The 22,184-nt window shown below is 39.0% G+C and overlaps 1 protein-coding gene across 3 annotated transcripts in view; it reads right to left on the bottom strand.

The window, feature by feature from the left end:
• The window catches only part of atp11b (ATPase phospholipid transporting 11B), a 178,517-nt gene that overhangs the window by 17,835 nt on the left and 138,498 nt on the right, over positions 1 to 22,184 (bottom strand). The window contains exon 29 of one of the 3 annotated variants that reach the window (XM_048542085.2): positions 19,346 to 19,431. The exons of the other annotated variants lie outside the window; for them this stretch is intronic. Coding sequence (XP_048398042.1) covers positions 19,346 to 19,431 — 86 coding nt within the window. The remainder of the gene's footprint in view (positions 1 to 19,345; positions 19,432 to 22,184) is intronic. 3 annotated transcript variants of the gene reach the window in all.

Raw genomic sequence — 22,184 nt, forward strand, 5'->3', positions numbered from 1 at the left:
GGAGTCATGTGTAGGCCAGACCAGGTAAGGATGGCAGTTTCCTTCCCGAAAGGACATTAGTGAGCCAGAGATAGTAAGAACTGCCAATGCTAGAGTTAGAAATAGCAGAATGTAGAGCTGGAGGAGCATAGCAGGCCAGGCAGCAGAGGAGTAGGAAAGTTGACGTTTTGGGTCCGTTTTGTGGAAGTTGACCTGAAACGTCAATTTTCCTTCTCCTCGGTGATGCTGCCTGGTCTGCTGTACTCCTCCAGGACATTAGTGAGCCAGATGGGTTTTTCCGACAATTGACAATGGATTCATGGTCATCATTAGATTCTTAGTTCCAGATATTTTTATTGAGCTTAAATTCCACCACCTGCCGTGGCAGGATTTGCACCTGGGTGCCCGGAACGTTACCTCGGTCCCTGGATTAACGGTCCAGCAATAATACCACTAAGCCATCACCTCCCCTATGATGAAAAACCTGAATATGCTTGGAAAGTGACAAATGTGAAAGCCTTATTCAAGGAAGGATGGAAGTATATTCCTAGTAAGTACAGAGTAAGCTAGTCAATGATGAATAAGGTTTTACAACTAATAAAATCAGAAGAATTAAATCAACAGGCACTTAAAAGTTTCAGTCCTTAAGGATAGCCAGTATGGGTATAGAAATAGGTGACTGTTTGATTAAACTAGTTTAACTCTTTGATGACAGGAGAAGGTCGATGAAGAGAATGCAACAGATGCTGTTCCTGGGATTTTAAGAGAAGATTTGACAATGTTAGCTGACAAAATTAATGCTTGTAAATAGTAGAATTACTGTCAGCTTGAATAAAAGTTGCCCTGACGACAGAAAGTAATATACCAACATGATCATTTTTGTTTAGAATGGAGTGTAGTTGTGGTTTCCATTAAAGATGTATAACATTGGAATGCAGTAAAACTTCAAAACTTGTTGGCAATATTAAAACTGGAGCTGTGGCTCTCGGTGAGGACAATACCATATACTTACAAAAGGATATAAATAAGATGGTTGAATAAGCTGATAAGTAACAAATTCAACGGAGAAGTGAGGTGATACATTTTAGTGAAAATCACGCAACACAGGCAACGAGTACAAAAGCAGGAAAGTCATGTTAAACCTGTATAAAGCCCTGGGCAGGCCGCAACTTGAGTACTTTACAAAATCTGATCACCATACTTTCTGAAGGATACAAGAGTAGTTAACAAGTTGAAAAAGGAATTTACTCTAACTGTTCCAGGCATGATAGGTTCTTGTGACAAAGTCTGGTTGGAGAAGCTGGAGTTCTTCTTGGTGTCCAGGGAAACTGAATGGGGATTTAGATCAACGTATACAAATAAAAAAGAAATGCATTAGTTAATGATGTTAGGGGCCACAGGTTTAAGGTTTTGGACAAGAAATGCCAGGAGGATGTGAGGGAGAATTTTATTTAATAAAAAAAAATGCAGCGTCTGGTTTATGACCTGGAACAGGAAATAATACTTGGGCAGAGATTTTGGTTCTAAATTGGTGAACTCAGTTGAGTCCAGAGGGTTTAATGTGCAAAATTGAAAGACAAGGTGCAGCTCCTCGAAGTGACATTATGTTTCACTGGAACCCCACAGCAATTGATGGCAGTGACAGAGGAAGGTCAAGAACCAAAATGGCAGGTGGTTGGTAATGTGGTGTTATGCTTGCAGGGAGAATGAAGGGTTCTGCAAAATGGTTGCCCAATCTGCACTTCAAGATCAGAAGAAATAAGTTCTACAGAGCAGAAACAAGTGATTTGCCTGCTGAGTACAGTTTGTAGATTTTGAGAAAAAGGTATAAGTGGGCTGTCTAGGGTTGAAGAAAGGTCACTGGACTCCAAACCCTGACTCTATTTCCTTTGCACAGATGTTTCCAGGCCTGCTGACATTCCCCAGTAATTTCTATTTTGGTTTGTTTCAGATCTCCAGCATCAGGAGTTCTTTGCTTTACTATACTGCGCATGTTGTGTGAGTAGATGGTATTTATGCAAAGAAATGTTGGATTTTGCACCTGACTTAGGAGTAAAACACTTTGGTGCCATAAGCTTAACCAAGAAAGTACATTTGTGCCAAGAGAAATTAAATACCAACATTTGTGCAGTTGGAATGCAATCCCATATGAAACCTTAGCAGTATCTTATTTATGGAGTCGTAAAATCCGATTAGATTTTCTTTGGAAAGTTGGTTTGCAGTTTTGTGAATATTTTGTATTAAATATAAAATTGTATCATTGGCTTTAATTAAGAAAAAAATGCCAATGATAGACAATGTAAACATAATTTTGAAGATGAGCTATCCAGATTTGGTCACTCTATTTAAGAGAAAGGGGTAGTCAGGTTCCCTAAATAGACAAGGATGAGCTACCATGTCATCTCAGTAAAAACGGGCAATACTAAGAGATTTAACAGCTTTAAAGCGTTAAACTGCAGATGAAATGTACTTCAAACTGCCAAGAAAAACGAGGGAGGAAATAGCAGAGGCTTTATTTATCATTTTTTCAATCATTTCTGTTTACTGTGCTGTGGTTCCTTTCATTTTGTACTATTCTTTAAAAAGAAGAAAGAATTAAAGAAATAATCAGAGGTTGGATTAGCCTAACTTAAGTCAGACAAATTATTGAAAACAACTCTGACTGGTGACACAAAAATTGGACGTTTAGGTTAATAGTGAGGAAGGAGGCTGCAGATCGCTTTGGATTATCACTGACTGGTCAGTTTAGCAAGAAAGTAGAAAATGGAATACAATTTGGAGAAATGCATTATAACACATTTAGCCTTACTAACTAGGCAAAGGATGAGACAGTATAATGATAGTATAGAAAGAGGACTTTAGAGGTAGAAGGGAAGGTAGATTGAACTCATCTATCAACAGTGTGTGCTGAGCAGTTGATTTAAGCAGTAATAAATTGGTCAGGTACAAATTGAACCTGTAAGCTTTACAACATTTTCCTGCCAGGGGTGTGCCATTTTTTGGAAATGGTGCAAATATTTCCAGAAATATTCCAACAAAATGAGAATCTCAGTCTAAAGTTTTCTTTAACTCCCTAAACAAAGCCCCGGTACAGCTGTTCAAAACCTGCAATTCTTAGATTTGGATCTGTTTATGGTTGTGATTTCCTCATTTATTTTTCTGACATTTTAGTCCGAGACAGCACCATTGTTGACTGAAGTGGCAAACTGGAATTTGTGTATTTTAAAGTAATATGTTGGAAAGTGGACCAACAGGGACAGAATTTAGAATTCATATAGGCCATCTGTTCCAAATTATACATTATCCAAGAAAAATTATTTATTTATTTCAGCCTGTGTTGATTTAATTCATTTAAAATATGGCTCCCTTGAAATTTTACCATACAATTCATACAGCGTGATATTATACAGAAGTTGGCTAGATACTAAAAACCCAGATACTCCAATTTATACTGAAACTGGCCATGACTATGGCATCAAACCCAAAACTCATTTGAACACATTTTAAAAAATCTAGCAAATGACAATCATGAATGAATGAATCATGCAAATGTGAGAGAGAGAAGAAGAAACCAAAGAATGTTGCCAGATTCTGGACAAATTTCTAGTGCTTTCAACCTCTTATTATTTGATTTTATTCCCATACATGCATTGTGAACAGTTGACTTACAACAAAAAACGTAAAACTAATATGCCATCCCGTTCAAGTAAAAAAAGTAAATAAAACATCAACGTTCGTCAAGAATTCTATGGATGAGTTTGGTACGGAATCAAATACATTTTTAAAAAGTTAACAGGCATTTGATATAATTTTTTAATTAAATAACAAAGTAAGAGGATGAACCCTGTTCCAAGCAAGTCAAAAATAAGTTCCAACATTCAACTAAATAAATTGTGGCAAGCTGCTATTCAAAGTCAACTTGAAGCAAGACAATGCAAAACGACAAATGTCTTGACACCAGTAGGAATAGAAATTCTACCTACAGTTCAGAACTTTCTTGCTAGCTGGAAAAATGAACTAGCGGTCACCTACTCTTCTTTCCTCTGTTCCTGCTTTCAGCAGCAGCATATCCTGAGCTGACTTTACTTTGGTCCTCTTCCTTCTAAAGAATAGAAAAGCCATGAGTCTCAGGACAAAAGACATCCTGGACATGGCAGAGTGCAGAATGCTATCTTAGCACATGAATCTAATGCTAGTGTATGGAATTGTACTGGTGAACTCATTGCTTCTGTATTAGAATATAAAACTGAAATAGACAATGGCACGTTAGTTTGTTTTTGTTTTTATAGATTAGCAAGGTCAGTACTTATTGCCTCTGCCCAGATGTCTTCAAGAACGTGGTGGTAGCTGTTTCTTTGGCTATCAAGGAGCTTACTCGGTCATTTCAGAGGGCAGATCAGGGCAAATGGCATTGCTGGCCATCTTAGAGTCATACATGCCAGACCAGATATGGACAGATTCCGTACCTCAGGGATGATCATAAAGCAGACTTTTTAAAAAACAATTTGAGTATGGAAGATACATGGTCACGTTAACATTAGAAACCTACTGCAGACCTTTTTGAATAAACGGTATTTAAATCCCCAGCCGCAACGATGGGATTTGAGCTTCTGTCTACGGATTACTTGTTTAAACTTCTGGATTAGAACGGAAGTATGCCATAGTCTCGTTCTACAAACCTTAAACTGTCTGATGAAGTTTCAACTGAAACTTATGAGGAGAAAATAATCTATCAATTTAACTGGCTGAGCTAAAAATGCACTTTGTTTCAATTAATTCCTGTAAAAATAGGCAAATATTTTGCTGCTCAATGAAATTAATATCCATAACCAAACTCTAAATTTTCCCTTCGCCAAACATACATGAGGAAACAATTTTTTCTGAAGCTTTTCCAGTTTGTGGATAGAAGTAGATACTTGATGTGGTTCTAAATCATACTGAAGAAAGATACTACATTCTGTCAGCTAACATCAGTTGAGAATAGGCACAATCTGTTTTATTTTCATCACCTGAAATGGAATTCAAAATAAAAATGACGTAGAATGTGCAAACTACATATTGTAGGTAAGGACCTATTATTGAGTTTGGTTGTACTGAGTCCTGCAGCTAATTTTCTGCAGCTGCTTGTTATCTAGTGTGGGGTCCTAGTTGAAGTATTACACAAGAGGGCTGCGTGTACTCCAAAGAACAGAAACTCTGTCAGTCTTCTTAATGAGGAGAGAAAGAAGTGGGGGGGAAAAATAACTACTCTTAAGAAATCCTTCCCATTCAATACAACATGCAACTAAAGCACAGTTAAATTCACTGTAGGTAAGTTTACTATATTAACTATCAGAAAATTGCTGTTTGTGAATTTATTAGAAAGTTAGCTTGCAACACCAATTGAGAAAATTAAATGATTCCCGAGCTACCCTGGAATCTGGCCAACCATAAGCTCATTTTTTATATAAAAGATGGCATATAAATGTTCATACGATACAATGACTTTGGTTATGGTTATAGTTATAAGCTGATCCACAAAAATAACTTCTAAACTGTATTATCAGCACAGACGGGAAACTTACGAACACATTCAATACAACAGCATCAGCCGTAATTCAAAATAAAAATTGTGATTGTAAAAACTGAAGGTTGGCATTACATCCTTTTCCCATCATTTTTACACAGCATTTCCCTCCATTATTATGCATATTGTGACATGAAAATCAAATCAATTTCCTACACACTTCCAATGAGCTTTCACAAAAAAAGGCAAATGACAGAGCAGCTAGTGTTGACTATTACTACTAATTGAGACAATAGGAATACATACTAAAAAATACTGAATGGGAATATTAAACATAATGAGACTCAATAATACAAACTAGGAAGATCTCAAAAAGTGTTGCTCCTCTGTTTGTTCTTCTCAGCAGGAATAGGTACATTTAATGGACAATGTTCCAGCACAACAACACCTACTATTGATATTAGCAATGGAAAACTTGGGGGAAGTGCATTCATACATGATTAACGAGTGAACTCAGCTCAATGTGCCACCAACATAAAGTCAAAAAGCTCAAAGGCACCGATTGTCTGAACAGGCACAGAGATGTTTGCTTAGCCAGACTTGAAAGATTAGCTGGCACCTATCAGCAGACAATTAGGCAAACATTTTATTCATTCATGGGATGAGTGTGTCTCTGGTTACACCAACATTTATTGCCCCCAATAAGATGACAGTGAACCAATTTCTTGAACTGCATTAGCCCATGTTGTGTAAGTACATTTAGTGTTATTGGGAAAGGAGTTAATATATTGAACAAGCCACACGGAAAGAACAGTTATACAGCTCCAAGTCAGGGTGTATGGCTGGGGTGGGGAGTAGACTTGCAGCATCCATTTGCTTCCCTTATCCCTCTATGAGGTAGAGATCACAGGTTTGTCCAAGCTGTCTTGAGTTGCTGCAGTGCATCGTGTGTCGATTGCAGCTACTGCTGCCACTATGCATCAGTAGTGGAAGGAGTTAAATGGTTAAGGTGGAAAATGGGATGTCAAACTTCTAGCGTTATTGGAGCTACACTCATTAGGCAAGTGAGAGTATTTGTTGTAGTCCAGACTTCTACTCAAGGTTCATGAACACCCCTTGAGAAGTCAGAAGCTGAGTTACTCACCAAATTTCTAGCCTTTGACCTGCTCCTGTAGCCACCATATTTTTACAGCTAGTCCAGTTCAGCAACTGGTCAACAGTAATTCACAGGATGTTGATAGTAGAGGATTCAGTGATGGCAACACCATCGAATGTCAGAAGCCATGGATGGAGTCTCGTTTATTGTGGATGGTTACTGCCTGACAAGTATTGTACAAGTGTGTTACTTTTAGATAGCTGTAACCTGAAGGACATTACAGAGAAAGGGAAAAGTAAAATCACAAAATTTCTCTCTTAAGATGACTTGATGTGGGCTACAGTATAGGTAGCAGAGCCTTGCATAAGCTCAACCTTTTTTTAGAGAGAGGAAAGACAAACTGGACAAGAAGCAGTGGCATAGCGGAGAATGGAGGTGACAAAAGCAAGTTACGAAGGTTTGAGCACCAGATGAGTGATATACAGAGAAGGAATTAGATTTCTTTTTAATGATGGCGAGGAAATAGTGCTGTGAGTTCAGTTGAGATGAGCTGAACAGGGCTCCAAAGTTTTAAACAGTTTGATTCAGCCCAAGAAAATGATCAGGAAGGGAGTTATAGCATCAATAACCAGTTTTAATTTCCAAACTGGAACTAAATTCTGTCACAGAATTTAAATGACTCATGTACAGGTCCCCAGCATTTTCTCTGAAAATACTTTTGGATATGCAGTTACTCCAACATCCATGTTTAATTTACTAAAAATAGAAACAAGTTATTTCCAAATGCATCATTTAACTTTCCTCCAATTGAAAATTATTCCATGCTAGGGATAATGTGAAACTGTGTTAACAGGTCCCTTTATACAAACACATTTTTAATCAATTTGGCACTGACATTGACTTTTTGGACATTTTATATATTGTTGTTTTCAATCTTAAAGCACACAGTGTAATTAATTTGAACTTTTCACATACCATTTGAATGTGAATGACCCCAATCAACATCAGTTTTCAATACCTATATTACTGAATAAAAATGAGTTTCAATGTTTTCTTATTTAATATCCCATTTGCTTAAAACCATCCTTCTGCCTTGTTTTATCTACTCATTTTCATCTCTTTTGGGGCAACCCATGGCCAGAAGTAGCACAAAATGACTGCCCATGGAATTGGCATAAAAATGGCAGAGAGGATTTTTAGCAGTAGTAACAGAAATAGCTTGTTTAGTTCAGCACGAGGGTGAGATCATATGTTAGAACAATGGCAGCTCTGAGATTAAGATAACTTCAAGCTAACAAGGTCTGGGCAGAACCAAGTATCTTTCAAGTTAAAATACAAGGGTTACTGTACAAACCCACAGTTACAGATGTTTGTAACTGATAGTAATAAGATGATGTCTGGGAACAGACAGCCTAAATTAAAAGAAAAGCATGATCTCACAATAATAAAAATACTTCAGGTAATTGAGTATTGAGAAATCAAGAAATCCAATCTACACCTAATGTTAAGAAATTTGGCTGAATTCCTTCAAAGGGCTATAGATGGCGAGTGGAGTCCCCATCCCGTCAGTGAGGACAGCTGAACAACAAAATGGGGAATCAGCACTGGCTTCACTTTGGGAAAATTAACAATGGCAGGTTCAAAACCTAAACAGACAAACCTATATAATAATGATGGAGACAGCTCAACTTAATTCACACATCCAAGGATCAAGGGAGGAAGGACAGAGTCAAATGATAAGGTAAAAGAGGAAAAGAATGTTTTGTAAAACCTTAAGAGTTCAGACAAGTTCACTGCGCTGTGAAAGTGGTTGAGTTTCAGTCTTGTAATTAGAATTTTAATAGCTGTTGTCTTATTAATTGGTCTTAATGACTATTCAAGATGGCAACAGAACATGGTGACATTTTGCAAGCTGCTACAGCAGGTCTTATTCTTGTACATCTTACAATTGTTCTGTTCTTTCATACCTCATTTCTAAATCTATCGGAATTAATAATAATGTTCTCCTAAATCTACTTCCAGGATTAACGATTCTGTGACTGATGAGGTGTGACTACTGACACTGGAATCACAAGCCCAGAGGATTTAAGTGTCTACTGGCTTCTTGCAAGCCTGATATCCTCGAGGAACCAAGCCAGGTCCAACCAGTGCAGGAACAAGACCAGGTATTGAGGAGGCCCAACCAGACCAAATGCAGGACCACTTCCTACCATCCTCACCCTCTCCCACTCCCAAATCCCTGGAATACTTGTGAACAAGAATAGTTCTTGAGCAGATTTATAGCTTAGGCTGTGGATGCTGTGGTTGATTAGCTCGCTGAGCTGGTTCGTTAGTTAGCAGGCATTTCATTACCCTGTTGGATAACATCAATCAGTGGTGTATATACAGGGTCTGGTTCTAGCTGTTTGTTGATGGCCTTCTTGGTGAAGAACCAGGCCTCCAGAAATTCCTGTGCTTGTCTCTGTTAACTTTGCCTTTAATGGCCAAATCTACAAACAAATCAACGGGCCACCCAGGGAGTCGCCTATCTCCAGACTAATAGCAGAAGCAGTGATACAGAGATTTGAAAACATGGCCCTTCCGCAAATCCAACCCAAACTATGGATCCGATGCGTGGACGACATTTTCATCATCATCAAATAGACCAAACTAGAGGAGGTACATCAACTAATAAACAACACTCTCACTGGCATCAAATTCACCAGGGAAGAGGAAAAAACGAACTGCTCCCATTCCTGGATGTCATGGTAGAACACACAGCCAATGGGGAATTCCTGACAAAGGTACACAGGAAAGCCACACACACTGATCAAGTACTGAATTTCAACAGTAACCAACCCACACCCTCAAATGAAGTTGCGTGAAAACACTATTTAAACGATCGACAATACACTGTAGCAACCTGGAACTATGCCAAAAAGAAGAGGAGTGCCTCCATCAAGGATTCAAGGACAATGGATACCCAAATAACTGTGGCCGATGATGCTTATCACTTGAACGACACCAGGAAGATACTGCACGCCCTAATACACTCATCACACTACCAAGCATCAAGAGCATATCCGAACTGACCACAAGACTCCTACGACCATTAGGCATCAGAGTATCATACAAACCCACTTCAACCCTACGTTAACTGCTAAGTGTAACCAAAGACCCTTTACCCACTATGGGCAGAACCAACGTAATCCCATGCAAGGATTGCAACAAACATTACATTGGACAGTCAGGAAGAAAACTGGCCACAAGACAACTGACCACAAAAACACCAACTAGCAACAAAAAAAGCATGACCAGTACTCACTTATCTCCATTCACAAGGATAAGGAGAACTACGAGTTCTACTGGGACAACACCAGGATCTGAGGACAGTCAAACAGAAACAAAGCACGGGAATTTCTAGAGGCCTGGTTCTCCACCAAGAAGGCTATCAACAAACACACAGTACTAGACCCTAAATATACACCACTGCAAAGGAAAACCAGAAATGAGATAATCAAATCCAAGAGACCCCAGAGTTTAAATACCAGGTGGAGAAACACAACAGTGCTTTATTGGAGGCTGCACTGATGATGTTACCCAGCAGGGTAAGGAAATATCCGTAAACGAATAAAGCAGCTAAGCAAGCGAACCAACCACAGCAATAAGAATAGTGCCCAGGACCCCATCAGATGCACCTCTTACCTTGTCTCTGCTGGAACTGTAAACCCAAAAGGTCTTCTAGCTTCTTGCAGGCCTAACCTCATGGAAATCCAGAACGGAGGCCTGATCAGTGCAGCAACAAGACCTGATCCTACGGTCAGCCTACATCGAGGAGGCTTGACCTAACCAATCACAGGGCCCTCTGGAATGCTCAAGTCCGTGGCTGGTGCCCAAGGCCTCATCAGGATCACACATTAACCTATCAAAGCAGTGGACTTCCCTCAACAATGCCCATGATTGACTAGGAGTAGCCACCTATCCAGGAAACATGGGATATGCACTGGACTTCGGGTGAGACTGAAACTTCAGGGTTTCAACACCCCCTCTGGCAAATATCCAAGTTATTGAGAACAAAATGGATGAATTTAAAGCTAGACTGACCTTCCAAAACAAACTGAGACACTGCTACGTGCTCTGTCTTACAAGAGACATGGCTCACTCCTGCTACACATACTGTGCCTTCCAACCTGAGGGTTTCTCAGTTCATCGAATAGGCTGTCCTGTGTCTTTGGGTGAGGTAAGGGGCAGTAGAGTCTGCTGCCTGATCAACATTACCAGTGCTCAGATATGGCGATTATGGCAAGTTACTGCTCCCTGGATCTGAAGTATCTTACAGTAAAGTGCCTTTCCTACTACCTAAAATGTAAGTTCACCTCTGTTATTCTGACAGTGGTCTACACTGCACTCCATGTGCAGGTGAACAGTGCACTTGACAAAGCGTAGAACGCTACAAACAGTCTTGAGACAGAACATTCAGAGGCCTTGTTCTTCATAGCCAGTGACTTCAACGAGGCCAACCTCAAGAACGTGCCAGCAAAATATCAACTCATCTCCTGTTCCAGAAGTCCAAACATCCTTGACCATTGCTATACAATCAAAGATGCCTACCACTCCATCCACATTTTGGAAAATCATATCATAATGCTGTGCTCTTCCTCCCAGCTTACACACAGAAATTGAAGCTTGAGGGTCCTGGATAAAGAGTAGTGCAGTGTTGGTCTAAATCAACAGTAGCGCCTCTATGGGACTGCTTACGAGCCAGTGGATTGGTCCATACTCAAGAACTCAATAGCCAACTGAAACAACTACGCTCCTAACTTCACAGATTTCATTAGTAATTGTACAGAAGACTGTGCATCAAAGAACTTAATCCAAAAGCTCCCCAAGAAACCTTGGATGAACCAGAAGATCCATTCCCTACTGAAGCCAAGGTCTCAGGATACGAGTCAGGAACCTCTGGCCTATACAGGAAATCTAGGTACCTTTGTAACGCCATTAGAGACATCAAAAGGCAAGACCAAAATAAGCTTGATACTCCAGTAACAACCACACAGACACCCATCAGGTGAGACAAGGCTTACGTGACATAACATACTACAAAGCAAAGTTAAACAGAATCACAGCCAACAGTATATCCCTACCTGATGAGCTCAATGCATGCTATGCTCATTTTGAGCGGAAGGTCAGTGAAACAGCCTCGGATGCAACCGCTGATCACCACTGCAGATGAGAGGTTGGTTTTCTTGAGGGTTAAACAAAGGGAAGCGACTGGCCCAGATGGAGTCCCCTGTCATTCATTCGGATCCTGTGTGGACCAGCTCGCTGTGTTATTCACGAACATCTTTGACCCTTTCTTACTGTTATGTGAAGTCCCCAACTGCTTCAAGACGACCACCATCATCCCAGTGCCAAAAGAAAAATCATGCAGTATGCCTCAATGACTACTGCCTCATGATTCAGACCTCCATACTTATGAAGCACTTCAAGAGATTACTCATACGATTACTTATGGCTCACATCAACTACAGTCTACCAAACTACCTTAAACCTTTGCAATTCATTTACTGGTGCAATAAAGTCCACAGCAGATGCCCCACATTCATCCTTGGAACATCTGGATTACAAGGATACCTACGTAAGGGTGCTACTTATTGACTACACTTCTGCCTTCAACACCATAATTCTAAATAAATTCATCTCTAAACTCTGAGACCTAGATCTTGGCTCCCCCATCTGTAATTGGATCCTTGGCTTCCTGACACGTGGACTAACAGTAAGAATAGGCGACAACGCCTCTGCTAACATAATCCTCAAGACCAGTGCCCACAAGGCTGTGTACTCAGCCCCCCACTATATTCCTTATATGCTTACAAGCATGTGGCCAAATTCTGCCCCAACTCCATTTACAGTTTGCTGATGATGTTACTGTTGTAGGTCAAATAATGACAAGACAGATTACAGGAAAGAGATCAAGTGCTTAGAGGCATGATGTAAAGACAACAATCTCTCCATTAATGTCAGCAAAATGAAGGAGTTTGTCATTGACTTCGGGAAGTGGTGTGGAGGCCCCTATCTGGGGCAATGGCACTTAAGTGGACATAGTTGAAAGCGTTAGGTTCCTGATCACTAACAATCTGTCCTGGTCCATCCATTTTGAAATAACCATCAAGAAAACACAACATCTCTATTACCTCAGGAGGCTAAGGAAATTTGGCACGCGCACAGGGACACTCACTAAATTATTATAGCAAGCATCCTATCTGGATGCATCACAGCGTGGTATGGCAACTGTTCTTCCCAAGACCACAATAAACTACAGAGTTATGAACGCAATCCAGTCCATCACGCAAACCAGCCTTCCAACCATTTACTCCACCTATACTTCCCGTTGCCTTGGGAAAGTGACCAACATTATCAAAGACCCCTCGCACCCCAGTTATACTCTCTTCCAATGGTCAGAGGATATAAAAGTTTGAATACATGTGCAAACAGATACAAAACAGCTTCTTCCCTGCTGTTATCAGACTTTTGAACAGATCTGTCAAATGTTAATTGTGATCGCGCTCTCTTTGCGCCTTCTCCGTGGCTATAACACTGTATTCTGCGCACTGTCCTGCTACCCCGATGCACTTTGTATGGTTATAATCTGCCTGTATAGCACACAAAACAACATTTTCACTGTATCTCAGTATGTGACAACAATCAATTAAGTATAAGAATTAGTGTAGAAATATTAAAAGTAAGGGCAGTAAATTTCAGAGATAATGGGAACTGCAGATGCAAAACACACTTACTGACAGCATGTAAACAGAAGGAATCACAGCTGCAAGATAGAGACAGTGTTTACCTAACCTTCCATGGTCAGGTGAAACTGATGCTGCTCACAATTCATTGGCTAACGAATTCCAACATTCCGTGAACCATCTATCATTATACATAAGTAGCATTACATGAAAACTGAAATAATGAATTTTATAGCAATTAATAGGAATTGGCATCTTTTCATATCTTCTGTGATTAGGATAGCACAAAATATGGGTATCAGAATTTGATAAAGATAGTGACAAATATAATGAATAACAGAATTTGAATAATCCTTACAGAAAAGCAAGTCTGCAAATGTCTGAGAAACAGAATAACCATCGACGTTGGAATGTAAATCAATGGGGTGCATTGTAAGATCCCAAGGCTTGACATTAGCGATGTCTGACAAACATTGTGACAACATGGGGAACCTAAGGCTGTCCATCATTGATTACATGTTTACAGGAATGGATAGATAGACTGCAGGGACATGGCTAACAGTGATATCAATGTTGCATGCAATTATTGTAACACAAAAATGTATAAAAATGCTGTACTTAACTGTGAGGGCCAGAGTGTTCAGTGGATATTGTTCTAGGACCTCCCCCATGCTGAATGGTAAAAGGGCTCTTAACAAAGATTCATTGCGCTGCTAAACAAAGAACTCAAGTCTCCTTCGACTAACGCTCCAACAATCTATTTGCTTAAATTACCTTTTCTCATTTCTACCCTTTACTTTTTAACAGTACCACTTCATTCTCTTGGTTTCAAGAATGGGAAAAATATTAAACTGTTCAATAAATTCTTAAAAGTGAAATGCTCATTTTTTAAACTTGGACAGGCGCATTACTACTGATTTGAAGCAGAAAAACTGAACACAAAAGTCAACACAGGCAAAAAGAAAAATTAGAGCACTTACTCAGGACATGACCCGCTCAATTCTCTGAAAAATCAAACTTTACGTATTACACACTTCAATTATTCCATAGTAGAAATCTTTTGTGGTATCATCTCTTCACATGATGAGTAATGTGAACATTCTACTAAATTGTACCTCATGCTGAGGTATAAAATCAAGACAGTAATCTTGGTGAAAACTTTATCCAGTTCCAGGTATCTGTCTTTCAAGACTCACAGACTTCAAAAGTAGCCACTGTTACAGTGGAGCAATTTTAACTTTCTTCCATTGAACTCCACTCTGCTAATAAGTAGCACAAGTAACATTAGCGCACAATTTGATTAGCCCTTTTCCACATGTGGTATATCTAAGAACTTAAAACACAGAAGAAAGAGGTGCAAACATGAGCCATTCAATTCTCTTAAATAGCACTACCATTCAACAAGATTACAGCTGGCTTTCTATTTCATCTATACATTCTTATACTATTCCCATATCCTTCAATGCCCTTGGTATCTAAAAAATCTCTGATTTTAATATTGGAACATCCACAGCTCTGTCATTGAGAATTAGAAAGGCTCACAATACTGAGTGAAGAAATTTCTCCTCATTTCAGTCCTGGATAGTCGAATGCTGAGACTCTTACTTTATTTCTACATTTCCCAGCCATGCGATGCATCTTTTCAGTACTATCCTGTCATGCTCTTCAAAGATTTTGTTTTAATGAATGCTTCCCACGTTTTTTAAAACTCAAAAGATAGATTTAGTCAAACATCTCAAAGAGTATCAATGTTATTGCGATAAGAATCATATTCTAGCACTCAAATCACTGATTCTTGTTGAGTGCCTTGCATAACTCCTACCATTCAGAGAGGTACAACAATGCAAAAGGCATCACCACAGTCTTGAGATCAACACAAACTATAAAATTATAAACTAGGAACGGCCAGAAGCTTAAATAGCATTTAACAGGAAATGTAGGATTAAGGATGAACGTAGAACATAGAACATTACAGCACAGTACAGGCCCTTCGGCCCTCAATGTTGTGCCAACCCGTCATACCAATCTGAAGCCCATCTAACCTACCCTATTCCATGTACGTCCATATGCTTGTCCAATAAAGACTTAAATGTACCTAAAGTTGGTGAATCTACTACCGTTGCAGGCAAAGCGTTCCATTCCCTTACTACTCTCTGAGTAAAGAAACTACCTCTGACATCTGTCCCATATCTTTCACCCCTCAATTTAAAGCTATGCCTCCTCGTGCTCGCCGTCACCATCCTAGGAAAAAGGCTCTCCCTATCCACCCTATCTAACCCTCTGATTATTTTATATGTTTCAATTAAGTCACCTCTCAACCTTCTTCTCTCTAATGAAAACAGCCTCAAGTCCCTCAGCCTTTCCTCGTAAGACCTTCCCTCCATACCAGGCAACTTCCTAGTAAATCTCCTCTGCACCCTTTCCAAAGCTTCCACATTCCTTCTTATAATGCGGTGACCAGAACTGTACGCAATACTCCAAGTGCGGCCGCACCAGAGTTTTGTACAGCTTCACCATAACCTCTTGGTTCCGGAACCCGATCCCTCTATTAATAAAAGCTAAAACACTGTATGCCTTCTTAACAGCCCTGTCAACCTGGGTGGCAACTGGGAGGGCAATGAATTGATACTGACACCAATAAGAATCTATGGAAGTAAAAAATTAACAAACAGGATAAGTTCCCTCATGTCATGATTAAATCCAGAGGTCACAGGAGACAATTTATGCTGCCAACTCAAACAAAATGACGTGTTTTGATGGGATAAAATGGAGACAGACTGTTCTAAGAAACTGCAAGAATTAATGTGTTGCAAATTTCTTAGAATGAACATCGTTTATTTGAGATTGCTTCCCCCCTCCCCAGGTTGACTAGAATATTTTATGTAGAAACTGAATAAATTTCTTCCTTACATGCTTAATTATGTAAACATCAAATATTATCAGTGTACATTAGTTGTAGTCTGAATTTAAGAGTGCATGTATAATTTCCATTTAAAGACATCAGAACTTTCCCGCATCAACACATCGTCCTTGTAATGAATCAATCTAACAGCTTAAAAAATATGAAAATCATTACAGAAAAGGCTCCTTTATATTTAGTTTTAAAGAGAAACACTCTACAATAAACACATAAATAAGGCAACTTTTCTATAAAATGTTATTGCTTTTTCCAGAAGACACAAATACAAGGCACTCACTGACAAGTCAAAAATTTACATTGATTTTCAAAACAGCTCAAGCATGTTCATCTTACATTTTCGTAAGTTCTGCAAGCTATTCCAAAGAGTAGCCACATTCAGTTAGGAACAGAAATATTCATTAGGTCCATGCAACGCAAACAAAAATGCGCCACAGCTAATATTTTTAACATTTTAAGCGCAGAGATTTAGAACAGAAACATGCTAAGCAGAAAAGCACATTGCATTAAGGTTTCCAATCATTTTATTATTAAAATATGGATGGAACCCTTGTTACTTTCAAAAAAATTAAAACACAATGTAAGAGAATATCTTAAAAATGTTTGATAATATCTGAATACAAGTACATCTACTGTACATCCCTTCAAAACACAAAACTGAACACGCAAATACATCCTATTTCTTTTCCAATTCTACCAAATGCAAACTCATTATTGCAAAGTCACTTCTAATAGCTAAAGTAGATCCCAGAGTCTCTCTCAAGCCATATTTCACTGTTCTATCATGTTAGTTCACTGTAAAATGTGCCAATTAAAGAAAGTACGCACAATCAGAACACCCTCCCCTCTTGGATGCAGTGACAGTTACACAATTGATAATTTTCTAGATTCTGTAATTCTAAGCTATACAGGAAACGTGGTTTACAATCTGAACAATTTCATTTTCAATGATTTAAACAGATGCACTACAAGGCAGCATTTAGTGCAGTTTACATTTTCGGATGCATCAACGTGTAAAAATTGCCAAGTCTTCTGAGAATTTTAACAAAATCTTGAGCAATATCTAGAGGGGGTTCCTCCTTTGGTGGTGAGGGACAGAAGGGTGGAAAATGCATGGGTTTCGACAACAATCCTCTAATTCACCTTAGGCATGGGTTAGTGTCAGGAGACTGCAGGATTGTAATTATTTCACTCCTGTCCAAAAAAAGGGTTGGGGGGTAAATCCAGCAATTGCAGATCAGACAAGATGAGGATGGTGTGATTGTTTTGTGCATAGATAAGGATAAGGATTTTGAGAATATACCATTTAGCAGACCCATCAGTGAATTTGAAACTCAAGGGATTAAAAGGACAGCACTGACATGAATTTTGTTAAGGACAGAAAGCAGGAAACAGGTGACTAACAGAAATAATGGGAACTGCAGATGCTGGAGAATCCAAGATAACAAAGTATGGAGCTGGATGAACACAGCAGGCCAAGCAGCATCTCAGGAGCACAAAAGCTGACGTTTCGGGCCTAGCCCTCTGATGAAGGGCCTAGGCCCGAAACGTCAGCTTTTGTGCTCCTGAGATGCTGCTTGGCCTGCTGTGTTCATCCAGCTTCACACTTTGTTAACAGGTGACTAACATGTGCTTTTGTAGTGGTCTCTCCTTGGTGGTCAGTTTTGGAACTACTGTTCTTTTTGAGAATGTAGTTTTTTTAAAAAAGTAGGAGCATGGTTTCAAATTTCAGGAGGATGTAGAAAGGCTTTTGAAATTTTCAGATGAACTTTAGCACAAAAGTGCACAGTGATTCCTTTTGGTAGAAATAATGAATGGAAGCAACATAAACTAGAATGTGCAATTGCTTATGCACAAAAATCTTTGAATGTGACAGAACAAGTAGAGAAAGCTAGTAAAATATGATCCTTGACTTTATAAAAAGAGAACAAGTACAAAAGCAAAGAAGTTATACCAAACATTAATAAAATGCAGATGAGGCCTCAACTGGAATTTTGTGGCCATTTCTTGGTACCACACTTTGGAATGGGGTTAAAAAAAATGGGATTTACTAGAATGTTATGCAATATCTGTGGGGAGGGAAACAGACACTGTTTTGATGAGTGGTAATTGTTTTTCTCACTCTACAGATGCTACTTGACCTGCAGAATATTTCCTGAATTTTCTATGTTTAATTTTGCAGCATCTAGATTTTGCTTTTATTAAAAGGCATTATACATGAGCAACTTCATTTCTTAAGATTTGAGAAATTCTTCTCTGTAGAAGGAGAATACGAAGATTCAAAGAAGGTGTTCAAAAATCCTGAAGGGTTTGATCGAGTAAATGTGGAAGCAAGTTCATCAGTACCATTCTAAAAAGGACTGGGATAAATATTTCGAAAAAAAGTTGGCAGGGATATGAGAGAAAGACAGGGGAATGGAACTGTAAGATGAAGCCGAGATACAGTGGGTCAAATACCTTCTTTCTATGAAATAAGTTCTACAATTCTTGCCTAACAAGATGGTTCCAACAAACAGTAAGAGGATGGGGTATGAACAAGTCTGTTCAATTTGAGTGGTAAAAATTGAAAGCAAGCTGTTGCTCAAAACAGCGCTGAATAACAACTAGAAAACATGCATAACTGCTTAGTTAAAAACAAATCTAGTGCTGTTACTGTGGAGAGATATGGATTCTCTTTGATAGAAACATAAATCATTCTAAAGTCATTCAAACTGCCAGTTGTAATTTTTTTTCCCCAAAAACTACAAATATTAAAGTTAAGAAATCCACCAATTGCAATGTACAAAATTAAGAAGTGCAATAATTTGGGTATTTCCATAAAAATCAATTTTCAAATGCAATCTCTCTTTTGGTTTATAAAAGTATTTTAATCGTAAGAAAAGTGTTAAGTGGTTACTCAAACCAGTTTTATTCATGTATTAATTCATGCTGATGTTGCTATTTCTTAACAGGAAAGCAGTAAGGTCCTAAAGCAGGTGCCTGTTAAGCGGTTATCCTGCATGCAGGTAGTCATTTCTTCCCCCACCCCAACATTCATGCCATCATGTCCTTGCCTAAGCACTGCTTATAGTCCAATCACATCTGCCATGCAAATAACTGAGCAGCTGCTCCTTCCACTCTACCTAATCTTTCTTAGTTGGTTCCTGGCCCTGGCCAGTGGCTGTAGAGCAATGTAGTCATCCTCTAAAGCAACTCTGTTGATGTACATCTATAAAGGAACAGAAAAGTGAAGGAATACATAATATGTAAGTGACAAAAACTGAACAATTTTAGTAGCTTTTCCAAGTTGACCATAAAAACAAATCATCTCAGATCAAGGCAGTATTTTTATGCAAGTTTTTATTTTTCCAAAGAGGACAAACATTTTTTCAAAACATTAATTATTGGAGTTATGAACTGGGTTCTTCTGACTTCATTAGTCAAATTTAACATGCAATATGACATGACAGTCATAAATCTCAAGACAATTCTAGGCTTGATTCTTGAAATATGCTTACCTCAGCTGGGCATTGAGATTATTACGCAGTCCTACAGCAGAGAAACAGGCCCTTTGGCCCACCATGCCTAAGCCAACCAATAAACACCAAACTACATTAGTCCTACGCTAACTGTTTCTCTTTTCATAGATTGCATTGGCTGTATTTCTAAATCAGTTTGCTGCAGAGGCAAGGTACTAGAGGGTTGTCGCTGCTTTTGCAGCAAAACTGAAAATGAATCACTGCTTCAGATGAAGAGGAAAGAAAGTTGAATTGTTTTGTTTGGAAAATATCAATCATTTCACTCAACAAGTTCATAATAGTCTGAGACAGTCATTCTTTTCAATGTCTGGCCTTTGAAAAGTGCTGACACAAAGGTGGAATCTTGAACACTCCTAGTTGTGAGACAGGTTGCAAGAACTGCATTTTTTAAAATTTTCTTTCATGGAATGTGGGTGTCACTGGCTATGCTAGCAATTATTGTTGATCCCTAATTTTCCTCGAGAAGGTGGTGATGAGCTATCTTCTTGAGTGGCTACAGTTTGGAAATAGGGACACCAGTGCTACTCGGAAGGGAGTTCCAAGATTTCACACAAAAAGTGAAGGAATAGCAACCTTGTTCTGAATCTGGATGGTATACGGCTAGGGAGTAATTAATTAGGTGGATTGGTAGCACATTAACAGCCAACACTTCCACTGGAATTAGGTACTAAGTGGAAAGATTGATGGTTAACTCTCTCACTCCACTCCAACCCTTAAGTTGCCAATTTAAGACCACTCAATCTCTTCACACCATGTTTGGGATAATCCAGCTTTATGTGGGGGGTGGGGGGATTGGGGGTGATGACATGCAGTGGTCTTGGAAGCAAAACATAATGTTTTGTTGACGCATGTGACAGTGGGTGTGAATGTGCACATAGCAGGGTACAGTGGGATCTTCAAAAGGACAACGTGCCTGATTGAGGGCATGAACATCAGAGGCTGCTTGCTGAAAGCATCCTGCCCCAGGCTAAATTCCAACTCACCCTCCTCAACACACATTACTTACCTTGCTCATGCTGGCCTGCTCTATGATGCTGGGCAAGACCAGGAGCTATTGGCCAGGCAAGACTCCCCTAGCTAGGATCTAATTCCAAAGCCTTCAGTTCTGTTTGATAAACAGTGGTGAGTTTCTTTAATTCCTTCAGCGTGGTAACCAAACCAATTTCCATAAACTGATTAATCACTGCCACAAAGCTCTATAGCAAAGTTACCCTCATTCAATTTAACTTACAATGATACCTGGCAATTGGTGATGATGCAGTATGAGCAATTCAATAAAAAGGTGAGCTGACTACAATTTTAACTCACCATAGAAGGCTACTCCAAATTAAAATTCACTATCTAACTCTTGGTAGATGATTTTTTTAAACTCAATGCTCAATTTGTGATCTCTTATCAGAACAGTGCTCCTCTTCACAAAAAGTGAGCTCAAATTGAGGTAATTTTGGAAATCATACAAAACCAACCTAACTGCAATGAAAAAGCGTATTGTGCAGAGGCAATTGTAAACTAAAAGAACTTAAAATTTTCTAATATTTTTAAAGAAAAATAAGTTACACTAAGTAATATATTGAAAATAACACTGGAACAAAATTTAGTTCAAAGCAACAAATAAGAACTGTCTTTCATTTTATAAGTTTCAGCACCACTGCTTGGCAGATTTTCATGATTTATCCTGTCTTTCAGCCAACCAATAAAACTATCAACCCATCTTACTTTGACAAATATGGTTTGTTGTTTTATCATAGGATGTGATTAAGTACAGATATTCTGAAAAGCTTCTATTTCATATTATGTAGCACAGGAGGCAGCCAATTAGCCCTTTGCTGCTCTCTTGCAGAGCCATTTACCTGTTCAGGAAATGGGAAAAGTGGCAGCTGAAAGCAGCGATGCAGATAGGCTGAATGAGAATGGGAGATTAGCACAATGGATCTGTGCTGGGTTTATGTTTGAATCCATTCAAATAGGCTTCCATTCCTGCCAAAGTAACAATATAGCTCTCATCAAACGTCACAAATGGCTGGGAAAAATTTCACCCTTTGAACTGTATGCAAACGCTGACACAGCTGACCACACCAGCCTTCCCCAGTACCTTTCCATCGTCATTCAGCTGGGTCAGACAATCCTTGCATGGTTTCATCCTTATCAATTATATTCAGAGACAAAAATAGAAAAATTGCTGTGTGACCTTTCCTCAGAACCCTCACTTGAAACATTAACTCCAATTTCTCTCTACAGATGCTGAGCTTTTCCAACAATTTTTATTTTTGTCTCTGATTTATAGCAGCCACAGTTCTTTTCGTTTTAATTATAGTCAGAACTTCACTTGGAATGTCTTTCTGATTCTGCATTGACATCTTCAGTGTACTTGATCTTTTCCAATTTCTCATTATCATGTTCCCCTTCGGCAACACCATCAGAGAACAGTTTGCTTTCACCATGG

The sequence above is a fragment of the Stegostoma tigrinum genome, chromosome 14, assembly GCF_030684315.1.
Source record: "Stegostoma tigrinum isolate sSteTig4 chromosome 14, sSteTig4.hap1, whole genome shotgun sequence".
Lineage (NCBI taxonomy): Eukaryota > Metazoa > Chordata > Chondrichthyes > Orectolobiformes > Stegostomatidae > Stegostoma > Stegostoma tigrinum.